Raw genomic sequence first — 27,665 nt, 5'->3', positions numbered from 1 at the left:
TTCCAGGCTTATTTTTTATCTTCCTTGTCCCAGCCCTGGAATCAATCATTCCTCCATGGAACTCTGATTCTTTTTATTGGACAATGGTATTTAGAAACCAGTATTTGGGTACCAGGTATGCTCACTGCTATGGTAGTTTCATGTTTCTAGGCCCTTTCAGCAGACACAGCCAGGAAATGTATGTTTGTGTAGTTTATTTTTAACCTTTCTTTTTTTTTGGCAAACATTTTAAAGTTATACATTTCCTTCTAAATACTACTTTAGCTATGTCCCCAAAATTACAACATGTAATCTTATATTCAGTTCTGTTTCTAAATTTCCTCAGTAATTTCAGTGATTTTCTTTTACTTAATGTTAGCAATGTTAGTTCCCAAACTTTGTTTAACCTACTCTTTTGTTATTTGTTTCTAATTTTTTTTTGCAATATATATAGTGGGAGAACAATCTGCATGGCTCTAAGCCTTGAGAATTAAGTGAGGTTTGGCCTTTAAGACCAAATATACAGATCACTTTTTAAAAAATTGAGATATAATTCACGTATTGTAAAATTCGCCTTCTTAAAGTATACAACTTAGTGGTTCTTAATATATTTACAAGGTTGTGCAACTATAACCAACCGGAGCATTTAGAGAAATGTCTATTCAAATCCTTTGCCCATTTTTTAATCGGGCTGTCTTTCTGTGTCCCTTACGTTTTCTACCATAAATATTATATTTGTCAAATATGAAAACTGCTACTTTAGCTTTCTTTTGTATTGTACTTTTTGCCTGGTATATTTTTCTCCACTGTTTCTATTCCTATTTTTAGCGACTTTCTGTTTTACTTTGCCTCTCACAGATAACATTTTTGGATTTTTAAAAATCTGAGAACCACTGTCTTTATATTTTTATATAATTATTAAGAAAAGTAAAGCCAGTGGCTTGTCCTCTAGGAGCCCATCATTTAACAGAAAAGACAAATGTGCATAGTTACTGTACCAGTTGTTAAATGCCATTATATTAACGGTAACTTGGGGGTTGGTGAAAGCACCCATCTCCAAACTCTCTTGATCATGGATCCCTTTTATTAAAATGTTTAGAGCACGCACCATCTATCTATATGTAAATACACTCATATTACATATATATTTATATTAATAAGTTTATATTGATAGGTTATACATATGCACTGCTGTACTAATTAGAGTCCCTCAATTATACTGTAACTGGAGTTCCAAGAGTGGCAAAAACAAGGCAGAAAATATATTTGAAGATATAGTAACCTAAATTTCCCAAATTTGGTTAAAGACATCAACTTACAGATCCAAGAAACTCAAGGAGCCCCTAGAAGATAAATACAAAGAACATATAGCTAGGCGTATCATAATCAAACTGTTAAAATTCAAAGATAAAGTAAAAATCTTGAAGGCAGCTAGAGAAAACCAACACATTTCACATAAGGGAATATAGATATGCTAATAAAAGCTGACTTATCATCAGAAGTTATAGAGGTCAGGAGTGGAACAGGATCTTTAAAACACTGAAAAGGAAAAGAAAGTATCAACCCAAAATTCTATATTCAGAAAAATATGCTTTAAAAAAATGAGCACAGACTTGCAGTTTCCAGCCCAGCATGTAAGAAGTTTGGAGGTCGCCACTGTCCTAACAACAGTAAAAAGCTGAACAAACTGAAATATCAACAACTCTTCTTAGATCTGTAAGACAAGTGAAGTCATAGGGCAAACTGCTAACCCCAAAATTGGAGAGACCAACAGGTGAATACAGAGAATCACAACTTATGAGAGCAGAAAGCCACTAGCACAAACCTCCACAGGAACCAGTGCTGAGGTAGGGAAACACGAACTGTAATTAACCAACTGTTGAAGGCTCAGTGTGATCAAGTTTGAAAAATTAAAAATTCCAGGGGGACTTCCCTGGTGGCACAGTGGTTAAGAATCCGCCTGCCAATGCAGGGGACACGGGTTCGATCCTGGTCTGGGAAGATCCCACATGTCGTGGAGCAACTAAGCCTGTGCACCACAACTACTGAGCCTGCGCTCTAGAGCCCGTGAGCCACAACTATTGAAGCCCGTGAGCCACAACTACTGAAGCCCGCGTGCCACAACTACTGAAGCCCGCACACCTAGAGCCTGCGCTCCGCAACAAGAGAAGCCACCGCAATGAGAAGCCTGTGCACCGCAATGAAGACCCAACACAGCCAAAAAAAAAAAAAAAAAAAAAAATTCCAGCGACCCGGTCATTGGGGGTCCCACACTTTAGTGAGTTTAATTTCCTGGAGTTCTACTAGGTTCTCACAGTGAATATCAGAGAAAAATTCTCTCATGCTTCCAGCAGAAGAAGGGTAAAAGGAACCACTTTGAAATATTCCAGAGCATTCTGTTCTTAACAAAAGTCTGCCTGCAGAAGAAACTATTTAATCAGAGTCTAACCTGCTGGGGTATTATCAGTCAAACTGACCTGAAAAAAGGGAAATACCCAATTCCAGCCCGCTCTAGCCATCCTGTCCCAACCAAAGGGGGAATGCAGGGGCATTGAGAAACACATGTGAAGTTCATAGCTCAGAGGTACAGGCACACTAAAAGACTGAGACTTAATCACATGACTACAGAATGCTTCTACTCCCTGACCCATTACCACCACGTTATTTTTTTTTCTGTTATACATTTTCTAGCAGATGCTTTTGTTTTTTTTGAAATTTTATTGAAGTATAGTTGATTTACAATGTTGTGTTAATTTCTGCTGTACAGCAAAGTGACTCAGTTATACATATATATATTCTTTTTCATATTCTTTTCCATTATGGTTTATCACAGGATATTGAATATAGTTCCATGTGCTATAATGTAGTACCCTGTTGTTTATCCATCCTATATACAATAGGATTGCATCTGCTAAGCCCAAACTCCCAACACTTCCCTCCCTCACACCCCCGTCTCCCTTGGCAACCACAAGTCTGTTCTCTATGTTTGTACCACCACATTATTTATTTATTTTTTTTAAACATCTTTATTGAAGTATAATTGCTTCACAATGGTGTGTTAGTTTCTGCTTTGTAACAGTGAATCAGCTACACATATACACACGTTCCCATATCTCCTCCCTCCTGCATCTCCCTCCCTCCCACCCTCCCCATCCCACCCCCCCAAGGCGAGTACCACCACATTATTAAAGGACTATTTACAAGATCCCTTATACCCAGTATATCACATGCCTAGCGATCAAGAAAAAATTATAAGACACACTAAAAGACCAAAAAATACAGTTTGAAGAGACAGAGCAAGCATCAAAATCAGACTCAGATATTGGAATTACCAGACCTGGAATTAAAAACAATTATGATTAATATGCTAACGGCTCTAATGGATACAGTAGCCAGCTTGCAAGAACAGATGGGCAATATAAACAGAGACTGAAATCCTAAGAAAGAACCAAAAAGAAAAGCCAGAGATCAAAAACACTGAAACAGAAATGAAGAAAGACTTTGATGGACTTATTGGTAGATTGGATATAGCTGAGGAAAGAATCTCTGAGCTCAAGTATATCTCAACAGAAAGCTCTAAGGCTGATATATGGGAGGGGAGTTTGGGGGAAAATGGATACATGTATGTGTATGGCTGACTCCCTTTGCTGTGCACCTGAAACAATCACAACATTGTTAATCTGCTATACTCCAGTATAAAATAAAAAGTTAAAAAAAAAACAAACCTTTAAATATACGTCTTGGGGGAAAAAAAGAAAGCTCTAAGGCTGAAAAGCAAAGAGAAAAAAGACTAGAAGGAAAACACAACAGAATATCCGTGAACTATGGGACACCTACAAAAGGTTTAACATATGTGTAATACGAATACAAAAAAGAGAGGAACGAGAGAAAGGAACAGAATATTGAAAACAATATTTATTGAGAATTTCCCTAAATGAATAGCAGGCACCAAACCACAAATCCAGGAAGTTCAAAGAACATCAAGTGAGATAAACATCAAAAAATCTTGTACCTAGTCATATCATTTTCAAACTACAGAAAATCAAAGATAAAGAAAAAATCCTAAAAGAAGCCAGAGGAGAAAAACAACTTACCTACAGAAGAGCAAAGATAAGAATTACATCTGACTTTTCCTCAGAAACCATGCAAGCAACAGGAAAGCAGAGTGAAATGTTTGAAATGTTGAAAAAAAATGCCTACCAACCTAGAATTCTGTACCTGCAAAATTATCCTTCAAAAGTGAAGGCGAAAGGAAAACTTTCTCAGGCAACCAAAGTGGACTTGGGTTAGCTGTAATATATCACAAGTTCTAGGGCAACCACTGGAAAAGATAAAAAATATATATAACACTGATATGTTATGAAAGGAGTGGCTATATCAACATCTGACAAAACAGACCTTAAGACAAGGACTAGTACAAGAATTAATAAAGGTCACTGACATTTCATAATGATAAAATATATCAGTATATAGCAATTATAAATATCTATGTATGTGGTTAATAAAAGAGCTTTTAGATACATGAAACAAACTGATAGAACTAAAAGAAGTAAACAAATCCACAATCACATTTGGAGATTTTCATACCCCTTTCTCAGTAATTGAAAGAACCAGTCATAAAAATCAGTAAGTATAGAAGACCTGAATGGCACAATCAACCACCTTGTCCTAATTGACATTTATAGATTACTCATCCAGCAACTGCAAAATACACCTTCTTTTCAAGTGCATATGGAATGTACAAGACTGACCATGTTGCTAAGTCATAAAACAAGTCTCAATGAATTTAAAGATTGCAACCTTACAGAACTTTGTGTTAGAAATCAGTTACAATATGATATCTAGGAAAGTCTCAAATATATGAAGATTAAACAATGCGCTTCTAAATAACCCATGGGTTAAAGAATAAAATATGAGCACATTAAATCAAAAGTAAGTAGAAAGAAGAATAAAAGTAGAAATCAAAACAGATAAAAAAGAAAACTAACAAAGCCAAAAACTGATTCTTTAATCAGTTTTATTAATCTTTTCAAAGAGAGAAAACACAAATTACTAATATCAGAATGGAAGAGGGAACCTCACTATAGATACCACAGATATCAACAGCATAAGGAAATATGCACAGCTCTATGTCAATAAATTTGACATTATACAGTGAAACATATTTCTTGAAAAGTACAGTGTACCAAAATTGCACAAGATGAAATGAAGTTCTAAATAACTCTAGTAAGTATCAAAGAAATTTATCAAAAACTTCATCTGAAGAAAATACCAGGCCTTAGCGGTTTGTTTTACTGGAAAATTCTTCAAATGCTGAAGGAAGAACTCATACCAATTTTATACAAATTCTTCAAAAATACAGGAAAAAGGAATACTTCTCAATTCATTTTATAAGGCCAGCATAACTCTGCTCTACCAAAACCAGATGAAGACATTACAAGAAAGTGACAGGTTTACATATTTTCTTTTTTAATTTTTAAAAAACATATAAATGAACTTATTTACAATATAGAAACAGACTTACAGATATCCAAAATAAACTTATGGTTACCAAAGGGGAAACGTGTTGGGGGGGGTGGTGGTGACGATAAATCAGGAGCTTGGAATGAACATACACACACGACTATATAAAAGACAGATAACCAACAAGGACCTACTATATAGCACAGGGAACTCTACTCAATATTCTGTGATAACCTATATGAAAAAAGAATCTAAAAAATATATGTGTATGTATAACTGAATCACTTTGCTGTACACCTGAAACTAACACATCATTGTAAATCAACTATACTCCAATGAAATTAAAATATTTTTTTAAAAAAAACAACGGCAGAGGACAGGGAGAAGGAAGCTGAGCCCTGAATGATATGATTGAGCCACTGAATCAAGCAACCTGAAAGCTTGCCCCATTCTCTGCACTTGCTGTTCTGACAGGTTTATGTTATAAGTGACAGTGTTATATTAAGGTTTTTTTGTGTCTGTAATCCATGAAATGTACAGACACAAAAAACACTTTAATATAACACTAGCAAACTGAATCCAGCAATCTATAAAAGTTACAATACATAATAATCAAGTAGAGTTTATCTCAGTAATGAAAACCATTTGGAAAAATATCAGTCAATGGAATAATAATAATAATAATAATGGAATAAAAAAGGAAAATTATGACAATCTCAATAGATGTAATAAAAGCACCTGACAACATTCAGTCATTTATAAAAAAACAAAAAACAAACAAAAACACCACTCAGCAAACTAGGAATAGAAGGAAAAGTCCTCAATGAGATAAGGGTGTATATGAGAAAACTATACCTAACATCATACTTAACGGTAAAAGACTGAATACCTCCCATCCAAGGCAAGGATGTCCTACTTTTACCAGTGCAATGAGGCACAAAAAAATAAAAGGCAGAAAGATTGGAAAGGAACAAATAAAACTGTCCATTCAGAGAGGACACAATTATGCAAAAATCCTAAGGAACAAAAACCAGAAGATAAAAACTACTAGAACTACTAAGCGAATTTAGCAATGTCACAGGACATAAGATCAATATCAGAACCCAACTGTATTTCTTTACATTCACAGAAGAAAATTGAAATAAAAACTAAGAAACTAAAACTAAGAAAAAAGAATACCATCATAAAATACTTAGAGGTATGTACAAATTCTACATAAAAACAAAAGACATGGTTAAAAGAGATTAAAGAAGACCTCAATAAATGGAGAGATATAAGATGTTAATGGATTGGAAAACTCAATATTGTTAAAACATCAATTCTTCCCAAATTGATCTATAGATTCAATGCAATCCTGATCATAATCTCAGCAGTCTTTCTTAAAAATAAACATTGACAAGCTAATTCTAAAATTTATAAAATGTAAAGGATCTGAAATAGACAAACGGAACTTTAAAGGAACAAAAATGGAATCAACTCAAAGTTTACTACAAAGTTACAGTAATCAAGTTAATGTGGTTATTGGCATAAGAACAGCCATATCAATGAATGGAATTGATTAGAGTGTTCTGAAATACACCCGCACTCATATGGGCAAATGGTTTTTGATAAGGTACCAAAGCAATTCAATGGGCAAAAGAATAAACAGTGCTAGAACAACTGGATCCCCACATGTAGTAAGTAAATGAAACTCAACCCCTACACCTCAAGCCATACAAAAAAAAATTAGTTTTGAAACAGATCACAGACCCACAAATAAAATCTAAAATTTCAAAGTTTATAGAAGAAAACCGAGAGAATGTCCTTGCCACCTGGGAGAAGGCAGACATTTCTTTAACACAGGAAACAATCATCATAAAATTTAAGTTGGTAAGTTAAAACTCCATCAAAATTGAAAACCCCTGCCATCAAAAGACACCATACAGGGACTTCCCTGGTGGCCCAGTGGTTAAGAATCAGCCTGCCAATGCAGGGAACATGGGTTCGATCCCTGGTTCGGGAAGATCCCACATATCATGGAACAACTAAGCCCGCGTGCCACAACTACTGAGCCCGCGTGCCACAACTACTGAAGCCCACGCACCTAGAGCCGGTGCTCTGCAACAAGAGAAGCCACCGCACCACAACGAAGAGTAGCCCCCACTTGCCGCAAATAGAGAAAGCCTGCGAACAGCAACGAAGACACAATGCAGCCAAAAAAAAAGACACCATATAGGCAAGTCACAGACTGGGAGAAAATATTCACAAAACATGTCTGACAAAGGACTCGTACCCAGAACACATAAAGAACTCCAGAGAATTCCCGGCAGTCCAGTGGTTAGGACTCTGCCCTCTCACTGCCAAGGCCCCGGGTTCAATCCCTGGTTGGGGAACTAAATCCCATAAGCTGCACAGCATGCCAAAAAAAAAAAAACACACACACACACACACACACACAAAGAAACAGAACATATAAAGAACTCCAAAACTCAGTAATAAAAAATATAAAGAAGCCAATAAAAAACAGACAAAAGACTTGAACAAAAACTTCATTAGTTAAATGGGCAATGAACACATGCAAAATTGCACCAACATCATTAGTCATTAGAGAAAATTAAACCCATATTGAGATATCACTATATAGAACAGCTAAAATTTAAAAGACTGACAACATCAAATGTCGGTGAGAATATGGAGCAAGTGGAATATTACTGGTGGGAACAAAAAAATATTTTAGAAAAAGTTTTGGCCGTTTCTTATCAAGTTCACATATACCTGCCCCTTGACACAGCAATTCTACTCCTGGAGATTTACCCATGAATATTTAAATATATGTCCACAAAAAGACTTGTTTTGCAAACGGTTGTAGCCAGCTAAGAGTGTCCTCTCTTAGATAACGGTCTAGAAAAGCCTATCTTAATGGTGTCTTAATATTCCTAAATGTTTCATAAAAAGCTGAAGATTTTTAATAGTGCAAGATTTATTATTTGGTATTTTATTTTATTTTATCTTATCTTATTTTTATTGTTTGGCTGCGCCATGCAGCATGCAGGATCTAGTTCCCCAACCAGGGACCAAACCTGTGACCCCTGAGGTGGAAGTGAGGAGTCCCAACCACTGGACCGCCAGGGAATTCCCTTATTTGGTATTTTAAACACACAGATTTATAGCTGAGTACAAAATAATAATGCCTAATACTTTAATGTGTTGCATTTAATATAATGTTGGCATAAGCTGATATGATTCATGAAATAAACCATTTTCCTTAGCTTTAAATATTTAAAATATCTACCAAAAAGTAGAATGAGCTGATAAAAAAGAAGTCATAGAAGCCTTATTTATGATACCCTGAAATTGAAACAACTCAAATGTTCATCAGTAGTACAATGGATTATGGGCAATTACAATACACTCATACAATGGACAACCACTCAGCAATAAAAATGGAAACAATTTCTAATAATCATAGGATCATGAATGAATCAGATATATATTATGCTGAGTAAAAAGAAGCCAGGCACCAAAGAGTATGATTTCATTTTGATGAAGTTCTAGAATGGACAAAACTAATCTAAGGTGAAAATATCAGAATAGTGGTTACCTAAGGGCTGGAGCTGTTAACAAGGAAATCTCTAGTTAGATGGAAATGTTCTCTATCTTGGGAGGATGTGAGTTACATGAGGTTAACTATTGTCAAAAATGTACAATTAAGATTTGTGCCTTTTGAAATATGTAAATTTTCCCCTAAAAAATAAAGAACTCAAATAGGGTATCAATAGGAAAATTTTGGCGATATAAATCCAAGTTTCCTTACCCGAAAGGATTACCAGTAATCTAGTCATACCTCTATTATTTCCTAACATCTGGACAAAGGCATACGTGTAAAGTTGATATTATACCACACATACTCCTATGTTCGATCTTGCACCAAACTGGTGCATAAAGAATAAATAAATAAAAATGATCACAAATATCCAAACCAAGAATACAAGATTCATTTTAGACAACCACAGGAATCCAACCTATCTAGAAGATATCAACTTCCCACTCCCTGTTATTTTCCTAGGTTGGAGAGAGCAAGGTAGACAAGGGAAATTCCAATATATTGAAGGCCACAGTAATAATACACAGCATTGAAATTTTATTTCTAGGTATCTCCCTTGGAAAATACTGAAACTGGTATAAAAAGAGATGTGTACAAATAGGTACACAATGTTCTTTGTGGTGCAGTTTGCTACAGAAAAAAAAAATCCTAAAATTTACCGATTTCTAATTTCATTAACAGGGCTATCAAATAAATCATGGCCTGTCCGTACTATGGAAATACAGCAGTTAAAAGAATGATGTAGACTTACATATACTGACTGGGAAAGATCTCTAAGACAAATTGTTTCATGAAAAAAAGCCACATTTACAATACATACAGTATAATTTCATTCATGTGTCACATCCATAATTAGAGGTAACCAATATTTTTTAAACTAACACAGCATTCATTTCAATCTCTGGACCATTCATGTTAAAAAGAAACAGTCTTAGGAACTTCCCTGGTGGCGCAGTGGTTAAGAATCCACCTGCCAATGCAGGGGACACGGGTTTGAGCCCTGGTCCGGGAAGATCCCACATGCCACAGAGCAGCTAAGCCTGTGTGCCACAACTGAGCCTGCGCTCTAGAGCCCGCGAGCCACAACTACTGAGCCCGCATGCCGCAACTACTGAAGCCCATGCACCTAGAGCCTGTGCTCTGCAACGAGAAGCCATCTCAATGAGAAGCCCGCGCACCGCAACGAAGAGTAGCCCCTGCTCGCCGCAACTAGAGAAAGCCCACACGCGGCAATGAAGACCCAACGCAGCCAAAAAAAAAAAAAAAAACCAGTTTTAAAATAGAACTCTCCTAAAAAGAGATCAAGTGTTCAAGTTTTTTCAAAAGCAAGAAACTAACAAACAACTCTTCTTACTAGAAATAAGTGGTTCTTCCATATTAGAGCTTTATATTTCCAAACAGAAAAGGAATGAAACCATCTCTATCCCTCTGCTTAAGGTATTTATTACTCATGGCTCAGTAATGTATTTTAAGACTGAGTATTCGGCTTAAAAAATCTTACATACAAAAATTCCTTATAGTTCCCCAAGTGCTTTTATACACATTATCTCATTTCATCCTAACAACTCTGTGAGGGAGGAAAAATAACCCCCAAACCCTGAAGATCACTGAAAACACTTCTAATGTTCATCCACTTCCAAGTTTGCATCTCTTCCAGACATAGGAGAATTACACTTCCCTGCCCTGTTTTGCAGTTGGACAGAGGCCTTCTAACTAGTTCTAGCTAAAGGGATGTAGGCATGGTCATCATTTCTGAGCCAGAGCAATTTATTTGCTGTGCAAGACCCTCCTCTTCCCTTGCTGTGGTGAACCCTAAAAACATTAAGTTTATGGAGATGTTACATGGTATGAAGTAACTACCTAGAGTAGAACCCTCCACTCATCACCCCCACTGATCTGAATTGGTCACACAGTCTGAATAATAAATGTATTTTGGATATTTAAAGTCTCTGAGATTGTAGGGTTGTTTGTTATTTTTAGCATAACCTCATCCATCATTATTGACAGAATCGGAGTTAAAAAAAGTTAAACAAGCAAAACTGTTTAATAAAGTTTATAATAAAGCATCATAAAGTACTATCTGGAAACATATGCTAAGAATATTCCTAACTGATGGCAGCATAACTCCCAACCCCAAATTCTGGTAATCTATAACATTCACGCAGTAAGTTTTTAAATGTTAAAAAAGAATGTTTTTAATTTAACTATACAACAAAAACAATGGAACTAAATCTAACTTAGTTTAAGTTAAAATGTAAACCACACACCAAAGTATGATTTCATATTTTACTAGTATTTTATTTTTCTTAACGGTTATGAGATGTCAAAATATACATAGCTATGATCAACATCAACACTAAGATGACTGCCCCTAATAACAACCACCTCACAGGGGCAGGACAGGAATAAAGACGCAGACGTAGAGAATGGACTTGAGGACATGGGGAGAGGGAAGGGTAAGCTGGGACGAAGTGAGAGAGCGGCATGGACTTATATATACTACCAAATGTAGAACAGATAGCTAGTGGGAAGCAGCCGCATAGCACAGGGAGATCAGTTCAGTGCTTTGTAACCACCTAGAGGGGTGGGATAGGGAGAGGCAAGACAGAGGAGATATGGGGATATATGTATATGTATAGCTGACTCACTTTGTTATAAAGCAGAAACTAACACCATTGTAAAGCAATTATACTCCAATAAAGATGTTAAAAGAAACACAAAAAAACAACCACCTCTATTTAAAAAGAAATAACAAGTGACAGGTTTGATTACATTTTTCCTAATAGAGAACTAAGTACAGACAAATATAAACATTAGCCCACTGCCTGAAAACACAGCTTTTTCTGACATCACAGAGGCTTCAGAGAGATAAGTTGGGACCTACACAATTTTAGAAACAATGAACAAATAACAGAAAAATTAACCTAATTCCCTTCACAGATTCCTTTTCTAAGTACTAAACATAAAACACTCCTGAATATCATTTTTTCTGGTTAAAGAAAACCTCCACCCTATAGACATAAGTCACCTTTATCCTGAAGGGTCTAGTTTACAAACTCTCCCAGAATTCCAACAACCATATTTCATCTTTCCAAGTAATAGACTCCATTGTCATTTTATCAGGTTCCTAGGGTTTCATGGGAACACCTACTTTTAACATAAGACATTCATCCTCAGGACCCCAGCATGGCCATTTACTAAGAGTTTACTATGTACCAAGTATTGTGGAAAGCACTACACAAAGGACCTCATTTACCTTCTCAACAACTGTGTGATAAAGAATCTGGCTGACCTTTGTCTAGGGTTCCTAGGAGGTAACCTGTAAATCCTCGAAATTTCCCATGTGATAGCAGTGTCTTTGCTAGTCATGCTCCCACCCCTCCCCCACATATCTGAAAGTTTATACTAATGTGATAACTTAGAGTGGAGGTTGGCCATATCAGAAAAACCAACCACGTAATTAGAGGGCTGGGGTTTTCAGGCACATAATATTAGCCCCACCTCTGGGAAGGGAAGTGGAGCTGGATATTGAGTCATGCGGGCAATGATTCAATTAATCATGCCTGTATAATGAAGCCCCAATAAAAACTCTGGACACCTAAGCTTGGGTGAGCTTCCCTGGTTGGCAATACTCTGTGTGCTGTCAAGCATTAATGTGCCAGGAGGATAATAACATGTCACTGAGGACAACAAAAACTTTGCACTTGGAAATCTTGCCCTTTGGCTGGTTCTGATTTGTGTCTTTTTGCTATGATAAAACTTTAATCATAAGTGCAGCATTTTCCTGAGTTGTGAGTTGTTCTAGTGAATTATGCAACCTCAAGTAGTCTATGGAGATGCCTGAAATTTGTAGCCAGCTGATGAGAATTGAGGATGGCTCTGGGGATCCCCAAACTTGCAGTTGTATTTTAGACAGTCTTGTGGAAGTCTGGGCCCTTAACCTGGAGTTGGCCAACTTCAAGTCACAACAAAGTTTAGAAATATCCTCTAAGAGTCTGGTTCAAACTTGAGTCCTAGTGGGGCCATCATATATTATATCCCTCTCCCCCATTCCAGGCTACTTGTCTGTCCAAGTGCAGGTCCCCAGATACTGCTTTCTTTCTTCAATAGTTCAGGGAATTGGCCAATCTGCCTCTTCTTTCTGGCTGCCACAGCCTATCCTCTGCTCCCCGGTTTCTTCCCCTCATAAGGCTGGCTGAAAGACATTTTCTAATCTCTTCCATCATAACTATAGCAGTTTCTGTTGTTTGTCCTCCACTCTGCCTTTCCTCCTCCAACTAGCGTACTGTATCTCCTTTTCATTTTGTAAGTTTTTGCTACTGGCTGTTAAAAGGAAATAAATGCATGCATCCTTCGACCCAGAAATTCTACTTCTAGGAATGTATCCTGTGTATACACTTCTACACGTGCACAAAGACACACACAAAGTATAATAATGCAGTATTATTTATAGTCCCAGAAACAACCTAAATGTCTACTAATAGAAGACAAGTAGGTAAAGAACAGAACATCCATACAAGAGAATAATAACCAGCCATTAAAAAGATAAGACAAAGTCAGCTCTCTCTCTATATGTTATGTAACAATCTGAAGGACAAATTTTAAATGAAATAAGCAAGATGAAAACAGTTTATGTGGTATGCTAGCATTTACTGAAAAAAGTATAAATGTTTGGATCTAGATATTCATATGATATCTAGATGAATACACAAGAAGCTAGTAACAGTGGTCACTTCTGGATAAGGGAACAGGGAAATTAAGGGATGAGTGGGAGAGGGTACCTTTCATGGCATATACTTTTGTACCTCTTGAGAGACATAACCAAATACAGGTTTTGTCTATTATATTAGTTTTTCAAGTCAATTTTTAAAAAGCAGTGGCTGGGCTTCCCTGGTGGCGCAGTGGTTGACAGTCTGCCTGCCAGTGCAGGGGACACGGGTTCGAGCCCTGGTCTGGGAAGATCCCACATGCCATGGAGCGACTGGGCCCGTGAGCCACAATTGCTGAGCCTGCGCGTCTGGAGCCTGTGCTCCGCAGCGGGAGGGGCCGCGATGGTGAGAGGCCCATGCACCGCGATGGGGAGTGGCCCCCACTTGCCGCAACTAGGGAAAGCCCTTGCACAGAAACGAAGACCCAGCACAGCCATAAATAAATAAATAAATAAATAAATAAATAAAAATTAAAAAAAAAAAAAAAAGCAGTGGCTAATGCCGTTCTTGGTGTTCTCTATCCTTAATAAATGTATCCTTGTGACCCTTTAGATGATGTCATGAAAATGAAAATTCTCTCCTCAAACCATGAGGCAATCCCCTTACCCAAGGTGCCTTCCTTTTCATTAATTCCATACATCCTCTAAATATACAGTTAGAGTCCCAGGATAGGTATGAATGGATTAACCTATACCTCCACGCTCTAGTGAAATGATTTTTATATCTCAAAGAAACTCCAGACTGACACATCCAAGTCCAAACTCCACCAGGCACATACAGGAAAACTCTGCTGAGATCATCCCTGACTTGGTTTCATCCACAAATCCTTTAGGCACACTTAATCTTCAAGTACAGGCAAACAGCTTTTCAGCGCACCACTTTCATTGAGGGGATAGATATACTCCTCCTCCCGTCATCCCACCTCTACTCCTCCAAACTCCCAAAAGCCTAGTCCATGAACACTGTTGAAAACACAATTCTTCCTCCTTCTTCTTCTAGTAATGGAAGCTCTCAGAACTCTGTCAATTTAATCAAGGCCTTCCTACAAAGCATTCAAACCTGCACCCAACCTGTTCTCCTCTGGGATGGACCCACACATAGACACATATGACATCAGCAGAGAAGGGAGTTAAAATATGCAAAGGAAGAAAAGAAGAAAGAATCCTGTGGTGTTGGACTGGAACTAGAGGGACCTACAGATACACAGATCCACTGACAGGGCCTGGGATTAGTGACATACCAATGGCAACAGGCACACTTAGTATCTTATTTCTGAACATTAATCTCTACTAAAAAAGAACTAGGCTCCTTAGAGAAATGGTTGATTTCAGGGCTGGGGTAGGGAAAAGCCCAAGATGTGTCCAAAATATCTTGTGTCAGAAAGAAAAAGGAAGTGCTCAAAGAATGATGGGGACATGAAAAAGAACAAAGACAGATTGAAGGGCCTCCCACTGGTCAAATCCAGAACAATTCTGACCACAAGAATAATGGAGCTCTATGAACATATACTGATATAAATAAATTAAAAAACTGAACATTGATAAGAAACAGGATATTTAATAGTCTCAAAGTATCTCCCCACCAAATACTTACTGATTAAAGAGGGAAAAAGAGTAACTTTACAGTGGAGAAGGCTTGCAGAAATCCCCTTAATCAAGTGATCAAACTTAAGAGTTATTGAACCAAATCAAAATCATATACTACTAGATAGGATACAATGAGAACACGTGATTTCTGCAGTATTTCTGTGAAAGAGGCAACCTGACTCTAATCATGAAGAGTATCAGACAAACCCAAGTTGATGTACATTTACAAAATAAATGGCCTGTAATCTTCAAAAGTGTCAAGATCATGAAAGTCAAAGAAAAACCGAGGCAACATTCCAGATTGAAGATTAAAAGACATGACATACAAATGCCTTCTTTGGAACTGGATCTTTTTGCTACAAAGGATGGTACTACAACAGTTGGATCTCAGTTTTCTCAAATCATGAGGTTGAACTAGATCTATTGCTCCAAACACCAATAAAGGACTCAAAGAGGTTTCTGTATAGACAAAAAACTAGATCTAACAGCCTTTCAATATATAAAAAGATCTCTATTGGTATTCTAACCATGCTGATAAAGAAAGATTACAATAGACACCCGGAGGTCTTAACCAAAATTAAGCTTATTAAATTTAAGTTGTATGGGAAAAAGTCTTAAGAAAAAAAATGACTCTATCAATAGTATATCCAAACAATGGAATATTACCTAGCTATATCAGCTGATATGGACAGATGTCAAGGTCAAGATTTTGTTAAATAGAGAAAGGAAAATGTAGCCCAGTATAGCTAACATATTTCCTTTTCAATGTATGTCTACGTATGTGTATGTTTAAGATAGCCCCATATGTGGGCATGTATATGCATAGAAAATTTCTGGAAGGACACATAAAAGTATGTTAACAATGATTAGTTCTGAGAAACAGGAGTAGATAGTCATAGTAGATAGTCATAGTAGACAGAGCACTTTCCTCTCCATCTTCTACCCTTGTATACTTAATTCTCAACAAGAAATCAAAAAAAAAAAAAAAAAAACTCAACCTAGTAGCAGTAAGTACATATAGCACCCAGATCATGGTTTCTAACTAACATTCCCAACTAAAAGGAAATTCCCTGCATAAATGGCTGATTCTACATGTGGGTCAGAGTTAAGTACAAAGTGAGGTGTGGACATCTTATGCCAGAAAGCAAAGAGGCACTCAAAAACTAATAAAGGCATGTGAAAAGGACAAAGAAGCTAGTGTGATGGGGCTCTCAAAGGCCAAATGTAGGATAATTCGAACATCAAAAAGAATCACTGTAACCATCAAGAAAAGCAAGGAAGTGATTATTACAAGAGTCAAGGTAGGAGCTAATTATGGGGGAGGAAGAAAGAATACAATGGGTTTCTGGAATGCTGGTGATGTTCTATATCTTGACCTGGAAAATAATTATATAATGTTTGTTTATAATAATTTATTAAAACATATATATTTGTTGTGGAAACTAACACACATATATACATATATATAATACTGATATTTCATAATTTGAAAACAAAAACGTAAGGTTTCAGGAAAAAAAAAGTCAAGTAAAGACAAGGAAAGAAAGAAAATGACAATATCTTACCTGCAGGAGTATGTAGGTTCTCCCACTTTAAAAACGCGACCACAAAGATGAGAAGGTTTGTTTGTTTGTTCAAGTTTTGAAAATCCCAACTCAGGATCTTCACCACAAAGGTACCATTCCATTGGTCCCAACAAAACTTGGTGTGCCAACATGTCTTCTTTCTGTGGAAAAGGGTTGGGACCCCTGCAGTAGATTTTGGGTACATAGTAAGCCAAATGTTGGTTCACTTCTCTAGTGAGGTCAGTTGCTTGCAGCCATTTCTTTAAAAAAAGAAAAAAGAAAAAATAGTTTTAAACAAGGTCAATAAACTGCTAATTTGAATAAACATACTCTACTTTCTTTTAGGTGCAAAAATAATGATGAATCTTATAAATTATTTTATTGACATTCATCACTGCATGTCTTCTTTCCAAAAAAGGATAAAACTCAATTTAGAATTTTACTAAAATGCCCAGTATTTTAAAATTCTACTTAAAGTGAAAGTAAAGTGAAACGAGCCCATCTCCTCAAAATGACTCTTGAAGCAACCTTCTGTAGGCAATACAGGAAAATGAGCACAACATATCATCTTATAAGACACTAGCCATTGAGCCCATCTGACTTCCTTCCTGATTTCTAATGCTTTGCTCAAATGATATTCTGATTGTGATTTGGATTCTCCTGTCGGTTTGCTGACAGGAAGAGCATACAGTGAACATGAACAGCCAATACACTAATTCTATTTCTCAATGATTATAAAGGACACGCCAGTTTCTTATGAATGTCAGTCCACAAGAGAGTTTGTTCTATCGATTATATCTTTATTCCCTGATCAACCTCTCTATAAGCCCTTTCTCCTTTGCTCTCCCTGTTAAAAACGTTTTAAAAAGTCACTTTTCCCTGTCCCCAAACTTTCATGTCCTACTACCTGTGATAATTACACTTAGATATCTAATAGATACTGTGATATTGTAATTTATGATAAGAAAAACATATTTGGTCTTCTCATTCCTAGCACAGAGCTCTTAAAACTCTTCAAATTTCCTAAGCGATAAGTGAGATAAAAGTGAAAGGAATGTCTTTTGTTATTCATAACAAGCCCCCTTCAATCAGACCTGAGTTGATATTACTAAGGTGACTTTTGGAAAGCCCCTAAGGATGGGAAGCTAGTTGCCAGGGGAACTAGCCACATGATTAGTAGGGTGGAACTTACAGCCTCCACCCCAACCAACTTCAGGGAAGGGAGAGGTGCTGGAGGTGGAGTTAAGCACTAATGACCAATCATCTGATCATCATGCCCATGGAGGCACAAAGCCTCCATAAAAATCCAAAAATGTCGGGGTTCAGAGATCTCCTTGGTTGATGAACACGCAGAGGTGCTGGCATGCCCAGAGAGGGCATGGAAGCTCCGCACCCCTTCCCACACACCTTGCTCTATTCCATCTGGCTGTTCCTGAGTTGTATCATTTTATAATAAACAAGTAATCTAGTAAATAAACTGTTTCCCTGAGTTCTGTGAGCCATTCTAGAAAATTATCGAACCCAAAGACGGGGTCACGGGAACCCCCTAATTTGCAACATAAGTTGTGGGTAACCTGAGGACCCACTGCTTGTGATTGGCATCTGCAGTAGTGAAGGGGGGCAGCCTTGTGGGACTGAGCCCTTCATCTGTGGGATCTGATGCTAACTGCAGGTGTACCGTGTCAGAACTGACTGAGTTGTAGGACACCCAACTGGTGTCTGCTGAGAACGAGAGAATTGCCTGGTGTGGGAACCCCCCCCCCCCCGCCCCACGTTTGGCAGCCGGAAGTATTGATGTGAGAGTAAAAAGAAAAGGAAGAAACAGTTTTTCCTTTCAGACGCCAACTCAATATGTCCAAAATTGAACTCATGATCTCCCACACCACAAAAAACACCCTGCTATTTTCTCCATTTCTCTCTTTTAGACACCAGCATCTACCCAGGTATCCAAACCAGAAAAACTCAGAAATCTTTTTTCCTCACCCCAACATCCAAATAGTCATCATGTCTTGTCTATTAGGCCTCCTAAGTATCTGCTGAATCCATCCATTTCTTTCTCTCCATCTCCGGTGGCACTACTTCCACTACCCTAGTCCAAATTCCCCACTCCTGTCTTCTGCAAGGATTAGTGCAACTGTGTCCTAACTAGTAATCCCCACTAGTCTGGTCCCTCTACAGTCCATTTTTCCAACCTCACTACCAGAGTGTTTCTTGCAAAATGCCAGTCTGATCATGTCATTCAGCTTCCCCTTCTATTTAGGATCAAATCAAGTCCACTGACATGGTTTATAACAGTGGTCCCCAAACGTTTTGGCACCAGGGACTGGTTTAATGGAAGACAATTTTTCCACAGACGGGGGGTGGGGGGGTGGTTCAGACGGTAATGCTAGTGATGGGGAGCGGCAGATGAAGCTTCGCTGGCTCGCCTGCTGCTCACCTCCTGCTGTGCAGCCCGGCTCCTAACAAGCTGCAGACCACTACCGGTCCTCGGCCCGGGGGTTGAGGACCCCTGGTTTACAAGGTCCTTTGCCTTGTATCATACTTTCCAGTTTCCTCCTCCTGATCAGTATTGCTCCTCTCTCTCTGCTTTACAGGGCTATTATCTACTCATTCTTCAGATCTCAGTTTATGTTTCACTTTCTCTAAGATGTCTTCTTAGCTCATTCCTCACCCCCATCTCCTGTTCCCCTACCCCCCATGTCTAAAACAGAACCAAGCCCCAGTGGGCAGTTAGTAAAATCCGTTAACTGAATGACTATAAATATGTATATACTACTGACTGTCATTTAACATTGACATTACAGAAAGATGTTTGGCTTTAACGGAACGTGGCTTCAATGGATGCAGAAATAAAGCAGATCCAGGCCTGCAGGTTCTTAAAAACCAAACCAAATAAGCCCTATATAGGCATACTTCAAGCCACCTCCTTTCTTTTCCCTTTCTATTTCCTTAAGTCCTAAGACTTTCCCCTATATTCTGTCATTTATTTATTCCTGCCTCCCATGCCAATTCCATCTATGTGTTTATTTGTCCTCCAAATAAACATAATTTATTTAGTTATAAATTATGTAATTAAGACTTGCTCATTTTGGCTCTAAACCAAGTGAAAATTTGAAATCAGAAAATATGAAACAGGGCTTCCCTGGTGGCGCAGTGGTTGAGAATCTGCCTGCCAATGCAGGGGACACGGGTTCGAGCCCTGGTCTGGGAAGATCCCACATGCCGCGGAGCAACTAGGCCCGTGAGCCACAACTACTGAGCCTACGCGTCTGGAGCCTGTGCTCCGCAACAAGAGAGGCCGCGACAGTGAGAGGCCCGCGCACCGCGATGAAGAGTGGCCCCCACTTGCCGCAACCAGAGAAAGCCCTCGCACAGAAACGAAGACACAACACAGCCATGAATAAATAAATAAATAAATAAATAAATAAATAAATAAATAAATAAATAAATAAAGGAGTTCCTTAAAAAAAAAAAAAAAGAAACAACTCACTTCTACAAAAATGCAGTTAACTGTTAACTCATAAGTCCAATGTTTACCTATAGATTACAACCTAAATTTCAAATTACATCCTTGTTATAAAGAGTTTATGAAGACTGGGATTGACACATATACACTATTGATACTATGTATAAAATAGACAACTAATGAGAACATACTGTATAGCACAGGGAACTCTACTTAATGCACTGTGGTGACCTAAATGGGAAGGAAATCCAAAAAAGAGGGGATATATGTATATATATAGCTGATTCATTTTGCTGTACAGTAGAAACGAACACAACATTGTAAAGCAGCTATACTCCAAAAAAAATTAATTTAAAAAAAAAGTTTACGTTTATGTGATGAGTTAAGAGTATAAGGTCTTCTTTTTAACTATTACTTGCACAATCTTCAGCTCACTTCCTTCCTTTGAAAAAATAACATATATAGAGAGATTTTACATATTCATGAGGTGATATAGACTACCTTTCTAGTCAATTTCACATTTTAGAGAACTTTTCCTAAAAATGTAAAAATCTCATTCATAAGTTAAGGGGCTGGATGGAAGCTTATAACAGTGAAAAACTTTTCACCCTGGAAGTGAAACAATCCTTTCTAAATGTTACTAATTTTGCTGTGTTTGCTTTATGCAAGTAGGAAAGAGACTAAATTACTCTTAAAACAGTACTTCCGGGGAGACAATCCCATAGGTTTAAGGATTGTTCAAGTGATGTCTAACACTGTAAGATAAGAGTATAAGGTCTTACAAGGAGAAGTGACTCCAAATCAAAATTATACACACACACACACATTAAGTTCAGTAATTATAAAACAAACGAGAAAAAAAAAAGGATAGTCAATAGTAAAAGACAGAGTCAACCAAAAAGCAAACAAAAACCTAATCCTTTGAGCTAAAAAACATGTTTTTGGCCACATCAAAGGGGTTTTCACCCACTGTCAGCAAACCCTAACTCAAAATATGAATGAAGGCAGTCAAATTATCCTAAGCAATTTATTGTTTATGGATGAAAAATTAAGCATTAAGATTCAAGAATTCACCTCCACAATCCTAGGAAACTATGCTTCAATTTTAATTTACAACACATTTAAAGGTTTTATTTTAACAGCAATTATTTGTTTTATATTTTATGTTCCCTTTTCTCTTAAAATTTCACTTTTGCAGAATTTTAATCCAGGGAGGATAAAGGGTGATGCTTTCTAAAAGAAATTATGTTGTCTTGTGGCTCCAACAACACTGATGGGTCAAATCTGTTCACAGATTTCTTAAACAAAAAATTCAGAAACTAATATCAGCTTCTGGTTAAGAAAAAAAAAATCAGCTGCCTTATACAAAATATATTATTAGTAAAACAAGCATTTCACTCTAAATATCTTTTATTATACATTATTATAAATTATTAACAAGACACAAAAGTCTGTTTCAAGAAAGGCAGGCATATGCTCCATTTAAAATCACCTAACAGGACTTCCCTGGTGGCACAGTGGTTAAGAATCTGCCTGCCAATGCAGGGGACACGGGTTCAAGCCCTGGTCTGGGAAGATCCCACGTGCCACGGAGCACATAGAGTAGAGTGCACCACAGCTAATGAGCCTGCACTCTAGAGCCCGTGAACCACAACTACTGAGCCCATGTGCCACAGCTACTGAAGCACGCACGTCTAGAGCCCATGCTCCGCAACAAGAGAAGCCACCGCAATGAGAAGCCCGCAAACCACAACGAAGAGTAGACCCCGCTCACCACCAACTAGAGAAAGCCCGTGCGTAAAACAAAACAAACAAAAAAACACCTAACAGATTTGGGATTTTAACTTTATTAAATTTAAACACTTAATATATAAAGCAAGACACCTTTACATGAAAAAATCTATACCAGAAATATAGAATTAGTGGTTAGCGACACTACAGATTTAAAAAAAAAAAAGTTGTGAAGAGAAAATGAGTAGGAGGAAAAAATTTCTGGCTGCCTTGAAGAATAATGGTTCACATATTTCTCAAAAGAAAGAAAACCTATAGCTTTTCATATCAGTTCTCAGTAACATAAGCTAACTGTAACTGTTTCTTCAACATGAAAAATTACTGATATTTCTAATTTGGTTGCATGTTAATCTGTCCTTATTTCAGACACCTGTGGTGGTCACACTAATGTGCACACCAGAGTAATAAGCACTATCTTATCAGAAGTCCTCAATAACGGAAGTAGAGAAACTGTCAACTCATTCCACTAAAGTAAACATGTTATGACAATGTTTGCAGGAGCTCTCCTTTTTCTGAAAGCTAATTTCAGCCTTGGGATAGAGAGCAAGTACAATAAACACAAAAATCAAAGAATCCCTAGGGGTTAGTCTTTTATCACAGTATCTAATTATTATTCTATGTCAAATTAAAATTGTATTCTATTTAATAAGCACATTTGATTTTGCTTTCGAACAAGGATAACCAACATGTAAGTTAACTACAAAACAACAATCTAAAACAACAATCGCTAGGGCCGAAATGGAGCTTTCGGGACTCTACTAAGAAAAAATTAGAACTAAGAAAAATTTAAAACAAATCATATTAAGAGTTCTAGAAATGAAGTAAAAACATTCACAAATCAAAATAATATAGAAACTCAGTAATAAAAAACAAGAGAATCTAAGTTAAAAATAGGCAAAAAAAAAAAAAAAACGAAAAAAATAGGCAAAAGATCTGAATTGACACTTCCAAAGAAGAAATACAAATAGCCAATAAGCTTATGAAAAGATGTTCAACATCATGAGTCACGAGGGAAATATTGATACAAATCAAAACTACAAGGAGATCCCACTTTACACCTAACAGAATGGCTATAATCAAAAAGACAGACAATTAACTAGTGCTGGCAAGGATGTGAAAAAATCCACTGAAAACTTCACATCTGCTAGTGGGAAGGTAAAATGATGCAGCCATTTTAGTCTAGCAATTCCTGACCCAGCAATTCCACTCCTGGGTATATGCCCAAGAGAAATGAAAACATATGTCCCCACAAAAAATTGTACAGAAATGTTCATCATAGCACAATTCATAATATCCACAAAGTAGAAATAATCCAAATCCATCAACGGATGAATGGATAAATAAAATACGGTATATCCACGTAATGGACTATCATTTGGCAGTAAAAAGGAATGAAGTATTGATGATACATGCTGCAATGTGGACGAACCTTAAAAACTTATGCTAAGTGAAAGAAGCCAGTCACAAAAAAACAACATATTACATGATTCCATTTATATGAAATTTCCAGAATAGGCAAATCTATGGAGACAAAGAAATAGGTTAGCAGTGGGCCTATAGTTTGGGAGGTTAGGAGAAAATGGGGAGTGTATAGCTAATGGATATAGGATTTCTTTTTTGCGGTGATGAAAATGTTCTAAAGTTGATTGTGGTGAGGGCTGCACAACTCTGCATATACTAAAAACCACTGACTTGAGTTGTAAGATATGTGAATTTTATATAAAACTGTTGAAAATTTTAAGGCAAAAAGTAACCAATATAGGTATAATACTCTACATAAGACTTCTATAATGAATATGTATTTCTTTCAGATTTGGGGAAAAACAATATATGTACTTCTTAAATCATAATCATCCACTGGAACATATAATCAAATCTGTGGAGCATGAAATGTAGATAGACTCAAGAAGTGTTGGGCAAGTCATACTTGTAGAATCAACTCTATCAAGGAAAAGAAAAAACTACAACAGAGGGCCACTTTAATATCCTAAACTTAAAATTATTGAAGTGAGTACTTAAATACTTTTATTTGTGAGGCATTCTGGTAAGAATAGATGGGATCACAAAAAGTCCTTCCTCCTCATAATACAAGTAAGAAAAGCAAGTGTGTAAATAAATTGTCCAAAAAATGCCACTAGTCGTTATTAAGTAACTTTAGATGGATATGATCCCAACAAATTACCAGCAACAGAGGTCTAAAGGCTGTAATAACTGCTTTGCTTGTTTACCCTCTCTAAAATTTACTTTTACCGGAGAAAACTTTGTTAATTAATTTTAATTTTTAAAAAAATATTTATTTATTTTTTTGGCTGCGTTGGGTCTTAGTTGCGGCAGGTGGGATCTTCGTTGCAGCATGCAGGATATTTAGTTGCAGCATGTGGGATCTACTTCCCTGACCAGGGATTGAAACTGAGCCACCTGCATTGGGAGTGCTGAGTCTTAACCACTGGACCACCAGGGAAGTCCCCCAATTAATTTTAAGTTGTGATAAATGGCTGGGCTGGGGCCTAAGCTGAAAGAACAGTAAAGTGTTATGCTGTTTTAATCAAATACAAACAATAAACCCCTCACAAAGTAAGGGCAAATTATACTGCTGGAAGAATCCTGTATTTTAATATTAAATGAAATCTTACTTAAGAAATTTTGTTGGCCTTCAGACTAAATTTTTTTTTAAATCTTATTGTTCAGAAAGTCATTTAAAAGTAAACAGAGCAAAGGGACTTCCCTGGTGGTCCAGCGCTTAAGACTCTGTGCTCCCAATGCAGGGGGCCTGGGTTTGAGCCCTGGTCAGGGAACTAGATCAAGCATATCGCAACTAAAGACCTGGCGCAGCCTAATAAATAAATAATTTTAAAAAGAAGAGTAAACAGAGCAAAACTAAAATGTAGCTCAGACTGTGAACTTCACAAACTCGAATTAAGTCGAAATTTATAAATTTTGACTGCATTTTCCTTAATTTCCCCCACTACATCTGAGAATTTCACTACACAAGGACTAGGAACATTGCTCTCTAGCACCAGTTTTATAACTAGTTTCCTCAGGAACCTCAACAAACTGGAGAAGCTCTAATCACTTGATAGCTTGCACTGTTATTTGTTTAATTTTTATTCTATATTGGAGTATAGTCCATTAACAATGTTGTGTTAGTTTCAGGTGTAGGTACGGCAGCTTGCACTTTTAGAATTGGAAAAACAAGAGTACGTAGCCTGTATCACTGGGTCAACAGACAAAATTTGGTGGGAGTAAAAAAAAAATTTTTGAGGTAAATAACAGGTTAGCTATCAATTTAGATATTGATAAGATCACATGGATAGGGAATAGCTGTCATTACCATTTTACTGTTTACTTTGAACACTGCTTTCGTTTTCTTTTTCAAACCTCTTGATAAGTGAAAAGGCAGATGGGAAAATCCTTGGGTTGTTGCAATACTAAGCGGAAAGTAAATGAAAACAGAACTAGACTAAACAAGTTGGTTTAAAAACAAACAAACAAAGATGCATCATTCAACAATGTATTTCTTTAAACTTTTCACCTCTACTCCTGACATTTATTTCCACTATGACTTTAGTGTCCTCATCAATTCACCCAAAATAACTCCTCACTAACCAACAGCCCCACAGCGCCCCACTAGAATTTTGTTCCTAACATTCAGATTGTTGACTGGTGCTCAAAAGGTCACTCCCTTCCTATCAGATTTTTAAATTGGAGGCCCTAGAGGTGGGGCCGCAGCTGTTTTGGCCCATTCAGAATCATTCTGGACAATCTGTTCTAGGGGGTGTTCCCTGTCCTTGAGGAAAGATACCATCGAGTTTTATTAATTATTTTACAACTCTGTTACTTATACAGCATATTCGTATTACAGTTTAAGTACAAGACTAGGTTTGAATGCTTTAAGTTGGGGCATAACTGCTCCCACTACGCTGTGACCAAACCTCACATTATTAGCTTCCATTTACTGAAAGCTGCTCTCTCAAAGTTATATAACGTTTGTTCTCCATCCAACTACCCCCAACTCCTAGACAAATTATTGTTTTAATCTCCCAGTCTCCAATACCACTTTCTCACACTCAGTTAGCGTGTCAAGACACTACTTTCCGCACATTCATCAACGTTGTAGACTGACCAAACCGGTGCGAAAACGCACTGAAGGGGTAAAGAGGGTGAACAGTGTCGCTGGCATCCTTTGGTGCCTAGGGCGGTCCCAGAAACAAAATAAGGTAGCAAGTTTCAGAGGAGGAGGCAAAGGAATCAGGAAGACAAAGTACCCAAAAAACCAGGAAGCGTCTTTCCCTCCCCTCTTCTAAGAGTTGACATAAAGGGCAAAGGCCCTGTGCTGGGGGCTTACTGGGAGTGTGGGGGAAAGCAAAAATAATGGAAGAGCGAAAGGGAACGTGAGGGTGGCTGGTGCACCCAGCAGCCCTGCGGGCTACTCGTGGATAAAGGAGGAAAGAAAGGGGCAAGATCTGGGGCCTCCCCAGGCCGTTACCCACAAGGCGAGGCCGGCGGGGCCAGCGCGGTCGTCACCCCAAGTCAGGGCCCGGCCGCTCCGGGATTTCCAGTAATCTGTTCCTCCCCCGGGGCGCGGCCTGCGACGGCCGGACGTCCCCGCCCGGGTCCCGGCACTCACCCCCGCGGTCTCCTCAGCCGAACATTCCAGCAAACTCCGGTCTAGGCCCTGCACCTCGGGCTCCAGCTCCGACGCCATCTTCCCTCCTTCGCCTCCCCAGCGCTGGCGCCGCTACCGCCGCCCCGAGGGCCGCGACCTCGCCACAGCCCCGGCGGCCGAGACCGCCACCGCTGCCCCGGGCGGTCGGTCCCGAGCCGCCCAGGCGGCCGCGGGTGGAAAAGACAGAGAGTAGCGTGAGGTGAGCCGGGCAGAAGGGACGGCGCCTCCTGCGCTCCCTCCCGGGCTCTGTGCCCAGAGTCAAGTCACTGCCTCGTCCCTGCCCCGGAGAAGGACACAGAGAACCCCGGACCTGGCACTCTTGCCCGCTTCTACCGCGTCCCGCACCGGGAAAAGGGCAACAACACCCAAAAGAGGAAGCAGAGCACTCTGGGAACTGTAGTCGTCCTCCGCACGGCCAGGGAAAAGGTGGGGCCCTTACAAGGAGGCCCCAGGATGGCATTGTGGGAGTTGTAGTCCATCTCCTCCTAAGAGCCTGAACAAACGGCAGATAAGCGGGCGGGCGGGGCTTTTGTGCCCAGCAAGAATCATAGACTAAGTGGCGAGAAGCGCCCACCAGGGAAGAGGCAGAAGCGCGAGATCATGTGTGGTACTGAGTTTTATTCCCTTAACACCCTTTGTTCATTTTTGTATCCCCAGAGCTTAGAACAGTGCCTGGCACGTGGCAGAACTCGAGTACTTTTCAAAGCCTGGCATATGGAGGAACTCAAATACTTGTCGAATGAATGAATTACGTTCTATCCCTATTGTTCTATGACCCTGTCATCCATCAACCCCTCATTCTTTAGACTGGTAACCGAGGTGTACATTTCTCAGATTTTTGAAGGTTTTAAGACATG

At 38.3% G+C, this 27,665-nt stretch overlaps 1 protein-coding gene across 4 annotated transcripts in view; it reads right to left on the bottom strand.

Annotated features, from left to right (window-relative positions):
• UBR2 (ubiquitin protein ligase E3 component n-recognin 2) overlaps positions 1-27,169 on the bottom strand; it is a 116,005-nt gene extending 88,836 nt beyond the window's left edge. For all 4 annotated transcript variants that reach the window (XM_068557112.1, XM_068557111.1, XM_068557113.1 and 1 more), the window contains exons 1-2: positions 26,770-27,169; positions 16,886-17,145 (exon numbers count right to left, since the gene is read on the bottom strand). In XM_068557112.1, coding sequence (XP_068413213.1) covers positions 16,886-17,145; positions 26,770-26,847 — 338 coding nt within the window. In that variant the 5' untranslated portion in view covers positions 26,848-27,169. The remainder of the gene's footprint in view (positions 1-16,885; positions 17,146-26,769) is intronic.
• Positions 27,170-27,665: the final 496 nt, after the last annotated feature.

This window comes from Eschrichtius robustus, chromosome 12 (assembly GCF_028021215.1).
Source record: "Eschrichtius robustus isolate mEscRob2 chromosome 12, mEscRob2.pri, whole genome shotgun sequence".
Classification (NCBI taxonomy): domain Eukaryota; kingdom Metazoa; phylum Chordata; class Mammalia; order Artiodactyla; family Eschrichtiidae; genus Eschrichtius; species Eschrichtius robustus.
Note: the sequence above shows the minus strand (reverse complement) of the source record. Positions and strands in the feature narration are given on the sequence as shown.